Genomic DNA, 12695 nt, shown 5'->3' with positions numbered 1-12695 from the left:
TATCATCTCTAAATGCATTGGCACCACTATGAAATATAAGTATATCTTTTTGTGATGGTGTATCAATTAGGCTCGGTATTCTTTGGAAAAGAAATAGACATTGGATAGGATTAAGTCATTTGTTGATTTCTTTTTCACCTTAGATGCTCAAAGTGTGACAGGTGGCAAGTCCAACCCTTCATAATATGATTGTCATTTGACCAATATATGTTCTTGTTTTCCTTTTGATAGCGTCTTTTTCAACCATCATGCTAGCCTCCCATGAAAGAGGGAACCTTGGACTTTGTCCAAGGGGGTGTTGCAACTTGCATGTCTCTCATATGATGAAAATGTTTATCTCATTTCTATCTCTTGGATATGTATGCATTTATTAGATACTTCTCATCAAAAATATATGAAATAAAGTTCCATTCGTTACTTTCGAAGAGATGTATCACACTGCAAAAGTTGGACTGCTGAAAGATTATTGTGATTTATGTCTCTTGGATATATACACCAGTTAAATATGTTGTATCCGTTGAGATTTTTTACTATTTATTGGAGGATAGAAAAGTCTCATTGCCGTTGGGGCTCTATTCTCTTGATGAATCCTACACCACCATTACATACACGCATCTCTTTTATAATGAGTGTAACGTGAAAGAAAATGTAGCCTTTTTGCCTTTAGAAAGTAGATAGGAACTAGATTAAGATATACGCGATGATGTAATCCAACTCTAATTTGTGTAATATGCTCAAATAACATTTTGTACAACGTGTTTATCACCTAACCGTAGTATGCTCCTCTCCAACCTCCTGACTGCACTAGCCTCCATATGTATCAAGTATCATAGTCCATCACATATAAAATGTAAGATCAAATGTGGCTCAATGGAACTACCTTGAGCATATTTGAACTTTAACTCTTTAACCGCATTGAAGAAGAGCTAACATCTTGACTTAGGACCCAAATGTTCAAAACCTTAAAATTCTAATGTTTTTATGGAACAAAATATATTTGGATTTTTTCTCAAAGTTGTTGGTGATATAATGTGAGGTACGGACATGATGATCTTGGGGTGCAAAAACTTGTAGCTGATATATTGTGTGAGATTTGGTCTATTTATTGTCCAAGTTCACTAGCAACATTGCAAATAAGTGCCGAGCAAATGACTATCAATGACTTTGAATATATTTAGTTTGAAAAGTATAAAGACCACACGATTTATATTTGTCTTGCAAGCCACTTTCGTACTATCATAAATTTATCAAATTTATAAATATATTTGAATATAAAACAATGGTCAAATCACGCGCTGAAGATAGTGGCATGTTCAAGATGTCACCTTTTTTTTTAACTATAGTCAGTTGTAATGGCAAAAAAAAGCGTCAAAGGACTTTGTAACGTATTGCCTGAAATATGAAAGTTCTCGATAATCCTATGTGTAATACTTAACCCTAAAAAAATCCTATGTAATACTCTTTTATTTCTACTCTCTCATGTTCTTCATTCCAGACAAACTGCACACATATTAGTATTTAGATTTAGTAGAATTTTTGTGGAAGATCAAATCTTTTGCTAGTTGACTGAAAATTTGAACTGAGGTACTCTTTTCGGGGAACAAATCCTCTACAGTAACCACAGACGGACTGAGCCACTGCAAAATGGGCCCGATGCCGATCAGACCCACACGGCTGTGGTCGAGTGCTGCAGTAGAGGATGGCGCTACGAGTCTTGATTACGGAATTAACGGTCTAAAGTCGCGGCTACAGGTGCCGACCCTAGAGTACGTAAAGCAGTGAAGCGGAACGAGGCGCTGCTGGTGGGCCGAACCCCTGACCGACGAGGCGACCCAGAGGTTGCTGAGCTGAGCTGTACTGTCTCATACCCGGTGTCCTATCCTCTCGACGTGACCCTCTCCATCTGCCAAGCCGACAGCCTGATTTCACCCTGCCAAACTGCTGCTTGAGCTTGATTAGCAGTCAGTGACCACAAACGGCTCTTTTCTGTTTGAAGGCCTGGAGTGTGAAGCCAAGCTGCTGCTACTGCTAGTAACAGTCTTTCGAAAATGAATGGAAACGGACCACTGCTGGTAACGTTTAGATGCAATCAATCAACGTTAGATCCATGGCCACGGAAAATTGCAGTACGTCAGGAAACTTTAGCACTAAGGGCTACTTTGGCAGCTTAGGTTAGGTCTACCCATAGTAGCACAACTCCACCCTTAATTATCCTGGGTATGTGCATCCTATCCCAGACCAGAAGAGAACGGCCCCCTTCCGATGTCACCGTTTGGCAGCCAAACTCAAGTGGAGGACCTCATAGTCTCTTGTGCACACTACACCGAAAATAGCCCACAATTCGCAAAATACCTCAAAAATACCAAAAATCTAGAAAAATCAGAAAAAAAAATAATAACTTGATAAATAAGATACAATCCAGGACTTGAGCTTCAGATGATATATATAGTGAGACCACCATATTACATTTGCATCCAGATGGACTAAAAGAACATATGCTCTTTGCATGTTTTAAGCATCTACTTAATTAGCTACAAAACTCTGCTTTTAACTCAATTGTTGCCGCATAATCTAATTATTGTATAAGAGATTTAGCTAGTAAAATAAGCCCAGCACCTTCCCTCCAACATTCTTTCTCCTACTCATGTTCTTAACTATTCACTAATTTTGAAAACAAAACCAATAAACAATAATCAACCACCACCACCATCATGCTAAACATACATCGCAAACATAGCACAGCCAGGAAATTGTAATGCTGGAATGCTCCCTTCTTCCTCTGCACGCAGCCAATACAAGAATAAGAACTTCAGAATCAATGCAGCAAGCCAGCAAGCAACTATATGTATCAATATAGGAGTTACTACATCTTGTCAAAGTTAACTAAAGTTCAATTTAGTAAGAAACAAAAATGCATGTTTCCCTCAGTAAAGTTAACTAATTACATTTGACTAAGACAGACCAAAACAACTAAAAGCATACTAATGGTTCTAACAATCAATCTGAACATGAACTAAGGGACCTCAACTATATATAAAGATGATGCTAGCAACACCTTAGAAAATCATAGCTATGCTATACACATGCAGGAGAAAAAAATAATCAGATGGTGTAACGATATCAACAAAATTAAAAATTGATCGAGCATACCAGCCAGGCAATACAGACTACAGGTAAATACAATGTTCTGAAACTGAACACAAAAATAGCTTGGTTTCAAGCTTACCAACCTTCCTCCAACATTCTTTCTCCTATTCATGTTCTTCAACACCTCACTTTTCATCGATCCCGAAACAAGACAATAAACAATAGTCAGCACTGAAAAGTTGTAAATGAAAATTTAATCTACTATTTTATTAATCCATTGCTAATCATGCCACAAACCAGTCACCACTAACATGCACAGTCAGGAGCTAAATAATCCCATGATAAGATGAAATTAACATCAAAGAAGCCAGAGATACTATTTCTAATAGAGCATCAGTAATTAATTTGGCTCCAATTATCACGCATGTTCATCTACATGTCCAATTTCTAAGAATTCATCAGCAATTAACCAAAAAAGAAAAGGATCATTCAGCCAGGTAGATAGAAAAACAGGTGCTAACACTCATGCATATGAAAAACAGCATTTAATCAGGTAGTTGACCAGGTAGCTGACCATGTAGTAAGAAAGAACAGATTAATCAGATAGTTGACCAATTAAAAAATTATTCAGCCAGCTGTAATTATTCTGTTGGCCTAGTGCAATACATGATTAGCCAAGTTACTAAGGAACAGTCCCATTTTCAACAACCATCAAGAACAAAGAGCACTACAAATTCCTGCATAATCTCACTTTAGTATATTACTTCAAGCACCGAGTGGATGTAAGATAATGATATGGATGTCTGCTAACTCCAGCCACAATAATAACTTTGTTGGAATATACAGTAGTTAAATAATCATATATCAAAATTTTATGTCTTTGATAGGATCATGGGGTTGCCTCAAGTATCAATGAAGCAGCATGCCCTCCAACACCCAAATAAGGTTGGACTGCCTCAAAGGCACCCCAGAGGTTCCTGAAGTAGTGAACATACTCACAAGCTATATGTAACATAATAGGAGAATATATAAATATAACAGAACTTTAACCTCATGGTAGCAAGCTATGGTTAAAATTATCCAGGGAGGCTTGCAAACAGAAGCTCATGAACATATCATCTTGACCCAGGCAAGTCAGCACTGACAGGGCACTCTACACAACTAGTAGCAAGTGAGGATCCTTCAGAACGTGCCACACGAACTGTATTGTATTGCTATGAACCTACCCCTTATGGTTTATTGCTATGATAACCACTAATGCTCAAGTTTTATAATCTTGCTGTACGTTGGAAAATCATACTAGCCAACACAAGATTGGCCTCAAGAGAGCATATAAAACAGAAATTTAAGGGACAACACTGAACTCGCAATTCAAGTGACCATATTGAACTGAACCCGTGTGGTGCCATGGATGTAAACACACGATTACGACAAAATACTTCAATCAATTACGACAGGCACATCACACGATTTAGTCAAGGTGGATTAAGTTGTAATCCAGCAAAGCCATTTATTCAGAAAGCTGGTTGCATTCAGGACATTTCACGCAAGTACAAACTGATCGATAGGGATGGATAACATGCTAATGATGAGCACTACTAGCATACTAGATGCACGAACCTAGGCTAAGAATGTCCAGTGAAAAGACGAACAAGGGGTGGATCTTGGGTACGACAGCTTTGAAGTCACCAAGATCTAAAAGAACTCGAATCGGCAAGAGGAGTATAAGCTCTTAGTAATAGGAGAGGAGGAGAACTTAGGAGGAAGACGTATGGCGCCACCGTGGTGGATGTGGAGGTGGTGGCTGAGGCGGAGGTGTCATCGCAGATCAGAGGCGCAGAGGCGGCGCCTGCCGGGGAGGTGACGCGAGCGCTTGAGAGTCGGGAACAGCTATGTGGACCTTGGAGGTGGGGAGGAGTCGGCCCGCAGAAAAAGAAAAGGATAAGGTGGAGCTCCCCTGGCAAATGAGCTTCCAAAAGGCAGGTTTGATTGGCGCGTAGTCGGAGGGATACACGCCTCCTCCGACCTGAGGAAAAGGCCGGGAACCATCGCGGTTTGTGTTTCCAAAGGGCCCTAAGTGATGATAGTCAAATCCCTCTAATTCCCCTTCCGTGGCACAGCGGCATTGATCATTGATGGACGCTGAGCCAATGCTTCAGCGAGGAGGAGAGGAACACGTCGCTACCATCCAACACCGGCTAGATCAGACAAGGCTGAATGGGCGACGGGGATGACTGGCAGGTCTCCAGCATCCATGACTTCTTTTGCTGTTTCTTCGATCGAAACGAGCAACGGCGCTGAGTCAGACAGCCACCATAACTGCGCCAGGCCCCAACGGCCGGGGACTGGTGAGAGGGGGCGAAACGCTGGAACGCAAAGCCATCAATCCGTGGACACCACACCACCGCGCCCCACTTTCGCAATGACGATGCCTCTTGCCTGCTTGTAAGCCTGATGCGCGACGCGCCTCTCGCCTCCGTCGCCTCACCTCTCTGGGTGACTGGCTCGCCGGCTCGCCGCTGCGGCTCCCCGAGGGCTGGAGGGAAGTGAGCTTTCCAGGCTCCATGTGCGTGTCGCGGCTGAAAACAACCGTGGCCGGAGGCGCCTGCGGCCGCGCCAGGCCGGCAGCAGAAGAGATGCGAGGCTTGGCTCAATAAATTCAGCACCTGCGGAGTCGGGCAAAGCAGCAGCTTGCGGGCGGTGAATGATGATGAGGAATTGGGGAAAGCAGCAACGAGTTGAGGTTCAGACTTGGGATAAAGCTGGGTCGAACTGTCGAAGGATCCAACCACCACCAGGCTTCTTTTGCCCAGTCAGATGTACAGGACCAGGACGCTTCAGTTGCGTCCCTTGCCTATCCTAACAACACCAATCATCATCAATATCTATAGCAAGGTCTCGTTAGATCAACCTGTACAAAAATTTACAGAAGGTTAAATAGCCCACCGAGTTCCATAGAGAAGAGCAAGGTTAGCTTATCACGGGTAAACGCTTACCTCTTGACAAAATTTCTGAAGAAAAACTTCACCATATGACGCTTCTACTACGTGTACAGTGATTCATACCATAACCACCGGCAGGCAGTACCAGACTCACTGTTATGGAATCATTAGCACGAATTTGGCAGGAAGCATGCTGTCCGAATATAAAGGGCAAGTTGACAGCTTCTCATCACCAATAGCTCTGTACATTGTCATATACCAAAAGGAAATCCTAGGGCCCAAAACTATACTTTACATACAGTTATCAAGCAAGGGAAGAAGCCTAGAAGAACAAATCTGCACAGAAAGGTAAAAGCTCTACGAAACACTAGTCGCTCATCCAACATGTCATGTACAATAATGAAGAAAAAGGACGATGACAGCAAGTCAGCAACCATAAGTACGCCATGGATCAAGTAGTCAGAAGTCCAGGCTCTATCACCTTGCTTGCCGGGGCTTTGTCCCTCCGCTCTACATAGGCAGATGGGAACCAGCCAGCCTTTCCCTTGCATTCCCCTTCCGACCAACCGTTCGCCGCCACCTGTGAAGAAAGACAAAGTGCTTAGTCAGCATTCCGGTCCCCATGATATCTCCCAGAGAATTAACAACAATACGAACAGGACAACTATAAGCTGTCTTGCATCTGTTTGTTTTCTTGCGATGGTTGGTTTACAGAACTACACGATAGGATATGCTGCCGTTATGAACTACTATAGATTACTCAGAAGGGTCCTATGCATTCATATTATATTGTTACTTCAGAACTTGGCCGTGAGGTTTCCCACGGCATTGATAAAACTTAATCGTCAACAATAAAGCAAACCACGTGTACCTGGCGGATCACAACATATTCACCCACGGATAGACTGAGCTCACCATCAGCCTGAGCATCGAATGGATGAATAACCTGCCCAAAAAGTGATTCACGAATTCCTCAGCTAATGGAACAATATGCTCCTACATTCAGCACTTATTGATACTAATTGATATTTGTATCAGCATAACAATAAGCTGCTACATTCAGCACTTATTGATACTAATTGATAGTATTTACTGATATAAAATATGATGTGAGATGAACATATTGTAAAGTGTCAAGCTTTGTTGAAGATGTATCAGTCTGAACTATCACCAATCAAATCCATTATTCATTTAAATTGGGTGTTGGGATCAGAAATAGAACTCCACAAAGTTTCAGGCTTGTCCTGTATCCAGTAAAACGGCTTCACATAATTTCAGGATTTATCATGCAACAAGAAATCGTAACAAGTGAGTGGAGAATGACTGAAATTCATATCACGTATACATAAAAATCAGCCATCTAAATGCTATATTGTAGGAGATATATTGATAATTTAATTGGAAATAAAACTATGTGGCACTTCCAAAATCTCAGTCAGATTATCTAAATGTTTTAAAAAGAGATGTGATAAACCTCATGCCAGACAGAATGTGAAAGTTCTAACATAGTATATTGAACTATATGAGCTTAGAGTGAATATATTGCTAAAAGTGACACATTATATGTACAATGATATTCACAACATACAGTGCCAAAATCAATCATACCTCCCCAAGAAATTGTACCTCCTGACCATTCCCCGTGGGTTCGCTAGGTTTAGTTAGTACTGGATCATCAGATGTGCTATCTGAGTGCAGTTGTGCTGGAGCTGTTTCTGATTCAGGCTCAGATGACTGTTCATCGTAATGGTTTGTTGATTCATTATGATGCTTTGCAAGGAGCATCTGCGCATATGAGAAAAATGAAAAGTCAGTGATTTTCAGCACATCCAGGTTTAAGATATTGCAAACTAGCTATATAGGTGAAAAAAACACATTTTACTGTGAAAGTTGTGCACCTCATCATGAAGTTTATTCAGAATATCAGCAGCGTTTTGATGATATGTTCTCTCAGCATCAACCTGTAAGGATAGAATAAGGGATGTCAGAATCCATCTAATTCTTTATCCAAGAAACTTCCCACGGATGAGTGATAAACTTTGTTCAGCCAAAATAATAGAAGTCTGCTTAGGTTCACAGATACAGTTGCAAAATGGCAATACTGGAACTCATGATTGTCTGGGAATTCAGTGTGAAACACAAAGTGGGAACTAATAACCGCAGAAAGAAGAAAGTTGATGCCTTATTCAAAAAGTTTCAAAACATTTATTGTTAGTTGTTAACAAGAAAGTTCTACTCTCATGACATTTGAAGACAGTCAAAGGGGATTAGAAAACACTGTACTAGGGGTTTGAACTCAAGAGTCCCAATTCTACTCTTTCAAAACATGGGGTGATCTGTTAATCATATTTCTAGGATAAACACTAGGGATCAGCCCAACCCTCAAACCCAGGCTGAGAAGGCAGCACAAGAAGAATTATATACTAGAGTTGCTGAAAATGGTAGCAAGGGATGGCAATATTTTGGAAGGTGCAGTCTAGCAACTAAGTGTAGGTTGTTGAGGTGGAAAGGCCTGAGAGGATTGAATGATCACGTGCAGGCTCCTAATCACTGGAAAATGGATCATGCACCTTCACTTGGTATATGAAGATTTTGAAAGAACAGTGACCCATAGCATACCATTGCAAGGAGACGTTCATATGTAACTTGCTGTTGCTGAGCCTCTACAGCCTCCATAGCTGCAGTTGCTTCTCTTCCCAATGCTGCCAGTGTAGTTCGAAGCTCTGATAATTTCGATTCTGCATGTTGCAGTTTCATAGAGTTATCTGCATTCCCACTACTTTCCTTGGACTTAAGTTGCTTTCTCATCACATCAGCTATCTAATAAAAAAACCACAATTAGTAGCTGGCACTAGTCTCTATAGAACAGAAACTTTCCTCTTTATGATTTGTTACCTGAGACTCCATGTCTTGTCTGATCCGTTGATAACGGTAAGTAAGCAAGCGAGCATCTTCAAGAGGAGCACTCATTATCATTTCTCGGAGAGGCTCAAAAACCTGTAAAATTGTAAATAATTCAATATGATAAACAGTTTTATTTAAGGTCAAAGGTATAGAAACTTATGTGACCTAGATAAAACAACATGTCACTATAAGGAGCATTCACAATCCTGGAAGTTCTATCAACAAGTTTGCCATCACCTGCTCTCCAAGAATTTTAAGAAGATCCTCCCGCTCTTTCTCTATTTGTTTATGAGATTTACCAAACTCCTCAGATGCCTTAGCAAGAGCAAAACCAAAATGATGATTGTCGTTTCCATATTTGCAACAATCCTCAGCTAGTTTTCTCACTACAGAAGGAACATCATATCACGATTACAAAAATATCCCAAGATGGAAGTACACACGTATAGCAGCACAAACTAAGCACAAAAACTCACCTATCTCCATCTGTTTGGTGCTAACGGCAATGAAACCTTCCACGCCTCGTACAATGTTTCGCTGGAAATGCTACAGAACAAGAGTTTTCGGTGAGACAACATTTAAACAATCAACTAGGCTAGTATTTCTCGTTAGGCGTGTCACAAACAGAAGTTAACTCATACCTTAGCTGCTCTAGTAGTACTGTAAAGCCTCTGGAGATTCTGGTGGCACTCAAGCTCCGCTTCATCGACAAGAGAGGGGTCTTGATTATATCGCGCACTGAACTGCTTGAAAACCGCCTGCATCATGACACATAATTCTCTCAAGGAGGCCACACAGACAAGGAAGCAAGGGAGTGGTTTCCGGTTTATGGGAATTAGTGGAATAAGCCAACAAATTAGCAGCCACAGGCCAGCGCCCAAAGACTAAGCAGTGCTCAAGCTCTCCCAATCCAGCACACACCATCCAAAAACTCGAAATCCCAAAACTAAAAACTAGCTGCGCTGAAGTAATCAACCGTGTGAGCAAGAACATCAGCAACAGGGCGCAGAAAACCCCCTCCTCTCGGGGACTGCAAAAATCCCGATATCTCTGCGCGCATCCCGGCCACGCGCGCGTGATCGGCGCGAAGCAGAATTGCTCGAATTCGGAGGGGAGCCCTTACCTGCTGCTGCTTGGCGACGTGCTGCCGGAGCTTGCTGGCCTGCTTCTTCAGCGCCTCCATCCGCGGCAGTCGATCACGGAGAGGATTGGATTGGGGAAAGCAACAGTGGTGCCAGCCGAGCCGAGGAATACCCCGAGAACCAAAAAAAAAAAAAAAGCAGGGTCGCCACTCGCCCAGGCGCTCACGACCGCGGCCGCCCGCGAGCCAACGGGAAGCAGCTAGAAAGCGGCCGCTGCGGGGACGGCGGCCGAGGCTGTTCCAGGTAGGCGCCACACCCACACGGACCCGGTGCTCCGATAGCGCGGAGACGGGGGAACAGTAGCAGGCGGGCGGGCGGGCAGCGCGCCGGTGGTGGTGTGCGGTGGCTGGTCGACCGCTCCGCGTTTTGTTCCGGCGCGAGTGCGGTGGTGGTGTAGTGGTGTGTGGTGGGGTGGGTGAGGGGGTGGGGGGGCCGGGGCGCCGGGCCTCGCCTCGCCTCGCCTCGCCTGCTTCGCTGTAGCGGTTGCCGCGGTGCGGCCGTTGTCGCGCGGCTGGCAAGTGGCAACGGGTAAAAGCCGGGGGTAAAAGGCGAGGGGAAACTGCACGCGGCCGCTCGGTGGGGATCAGGGGATGGGCTGTGCCTGTGCGTGGTGATGGATTTGGCCTGCCAACCAAACCAATTGGTCGGCGCCCGTCGTGGTCGCGACGAGAGGAGAGAAAGAGAACTCCCCAAGTTCGCAAGCTGTAGCAGACGCTAACGCGATCGTCGTTGGAAAGGGCAAGGAAAACACGGGATCGCCGATGGAATCAGGGGCGATTAGGCCGCGCGTTACTCGCACGCCATGGCGAGGATGCGCCCCGTAGAGGCGTAGGAGCGAATTAACCGAAAGTGGCGGAGGCGTAGAATTGGTGTCGTCGTCCCGAGGCCGAGATCGGAGACAACGGCGCGGAGGATGCACCAAAAGCACCGCTCGTGCTTATTACCACCCGGGATGCCACTGTGCGATTTGGGAAAAGGCGGGAGGAAAGCAACCGAGTCCACCACAGTTCTGCGTAAACTCCTGCCGGCCCATCGCCACCACTCACCAGAGATAGACGCGTGGTTTTTTGACGGCAACCGGTGCCATCTGGTCGCTTTCGCTTGGGGCATGAAGGTTTGAGGCGAGTCCGTCGTCTGATCCCTGAAATATTGGGACGTTCGTGTCATCTCGAGTGAATGCTTTGTGATGCTAACAAGCATCAGGTGCTGGCCTTGCCAGGTTGCGATTCTGCAATGGATAGTCCAATTACGTTGTTCGGCTGTTCGCTTGTTCATTTCCATTCGACAACAGATCATTGCTGTCATGATAGCAACGATCATCAGAAACTGAATTGGCGTGAACTTAAACAACACGGTCCAGCAAATCACCTGCAAGAAAATCCACCAGCCTGTCGCCCTCAATGAGCTGGCTGAGGTGCATATCTCCTGGAAGCATTAAGGAGCGGGTCTGGAAATTTTATCCATTGGTGTCACTAAACTCTAATCTTATAAAAAAGGCTCGCAAAAAGAACCTCCAGTCTTATCAAATATTTAGGATTATCAGTTATGTCACTAAAGTGCTCCCTAAATAAGTTTTTAATCTAGATGCTCCCTCCATCCTAAATTACTATTTGTTTTAACTTTTTTAGGTGTATAGCATTAGCTACGTATCTAAATATATCGTTTATCTAGATGCACAGCAACTAAAAGTTAAAATGAATAGTAATTTAGAACGAATGGAGTATTTATCAAAGTTTACCCTTTTATTTTACAATTTACATAATATCCTTATGTACTCGCCCTTTGACCGTGAATTTTTGTTGGTTTACCTTGTTTGTGGACATACCTTCTGTCCTAGTTATGTTTTGATTTTTTTAAATACATAATTTCAAATTACATTTTAATTTTTCTAAATACATAATTTTTGTTACGGATCTAAGACATACATACAATACATTTAGATCTATATCTAGAAAAAATAAAATGAATATTAATTTAAAAAGAATATTAATTTGGGATGGATGTCGAATATGGTGGTGTTGAAAATGCCGAGTCATACGAAATAAGTACCAGTTAAATTAATTAAGGATACAAACATACAAGTTTGAAAACCTTTAAAATCGAAGGTCAAACCTTGAACGGTAAAGTCAAAACGGAGGTTAGTACTTGTAAATCTCAGTCACAGCTTTGAACTTCTTTTTAGCAGAAATTTCTGAAATAACGTCTTCACGCGCAATGCTGAGTTTCCAAGCGACCGGGATTTTCCTCCTCGCGGTCGATCCATTTTTTTCGAAACATACGGTCGATCCACTCAATCCCACTGCCTTCACCACGTGGTGGGCCCCGCGACAACCTTATCACTTCAGGCTTCAGCGCGAGGACCCTTGGAGGAGGAGCGGCGGCTGGCGCCGCGTGCTCTCCCACGGGAGCGGCGGCGAGCGTTGCAAGCTCCACTGCAGGGGGCCGCGATCGGCGCAGCGCGCTCCCCCGTGCGAGCGGCGGCGACCGCCACGACGGGCTCCCCGGCGAGAGCGGCGGCGGGGACGGCACGCCCCCCCACGGGAGCTGCGGTGGCGGGCTCCCCGACAAGGGTGCCCGCTAGCGCGGCGCTCTCTCCCGCGGGAGCGGCGGCGTCGGGCTC

The 12695-nt window shown here is 43.9% G+C and overlaps 1 protein-coding gene across 1 annotated transcript; it reads right to left on the bottom strand.

The window, feature by feature from the left end:
- Positions 1-6233: 6233 nt before the first annotated feature.
- LOC117840466 (SH3 domain-containing protein 2) lies at positions 6234-10465 on the bottom strand. The gene is made up of 10 exons (XM_034720977.2): positions 10057-10465; positions 9575-9691; positions 9410-9479; positions 9171-9319; positions 8925-9026; positions 8649-8849; positions 7928-7990; positions 7638-7814; positions 6901-6975; positions 6234-6609 (listed from the first exon to the last, which is right to left on the bottom strand). Exons 1-10 carry the CDS (start codon positions 10114-10116, stop codon positions 6481-6483), a joined length of 1143 nt encoding a protein of 380 aa, XP_034576868.1. The 5' UTR covers positions 10117-10465; the 3' UTR covers positions 6234-6480.
- Between the last annotated feature and the right edge of the window lie 2230 nt (positions 10466-12695).

Source organism: Setaria viridis, chromosome 9 (genome assembly GCF_005286985.2).
Source record: "Setaria viridis chromosome 9, Setaria_viridis_v4.0, whole genome shotgun sequence".
In the NCBI taxonomy this organism is placed as follows: domain Eukaryota; kingdom Viridiplantae; phylum Streptophyta; class Magnoliopsida; order Poales; family Poaceae; genus Setaria; species Setaria viridis.
The sequence above is the reverse complement of the archived record's forward strand: the minus strand, read 5'-3'. Positions and strand labels throughout refer to the sequence as shown.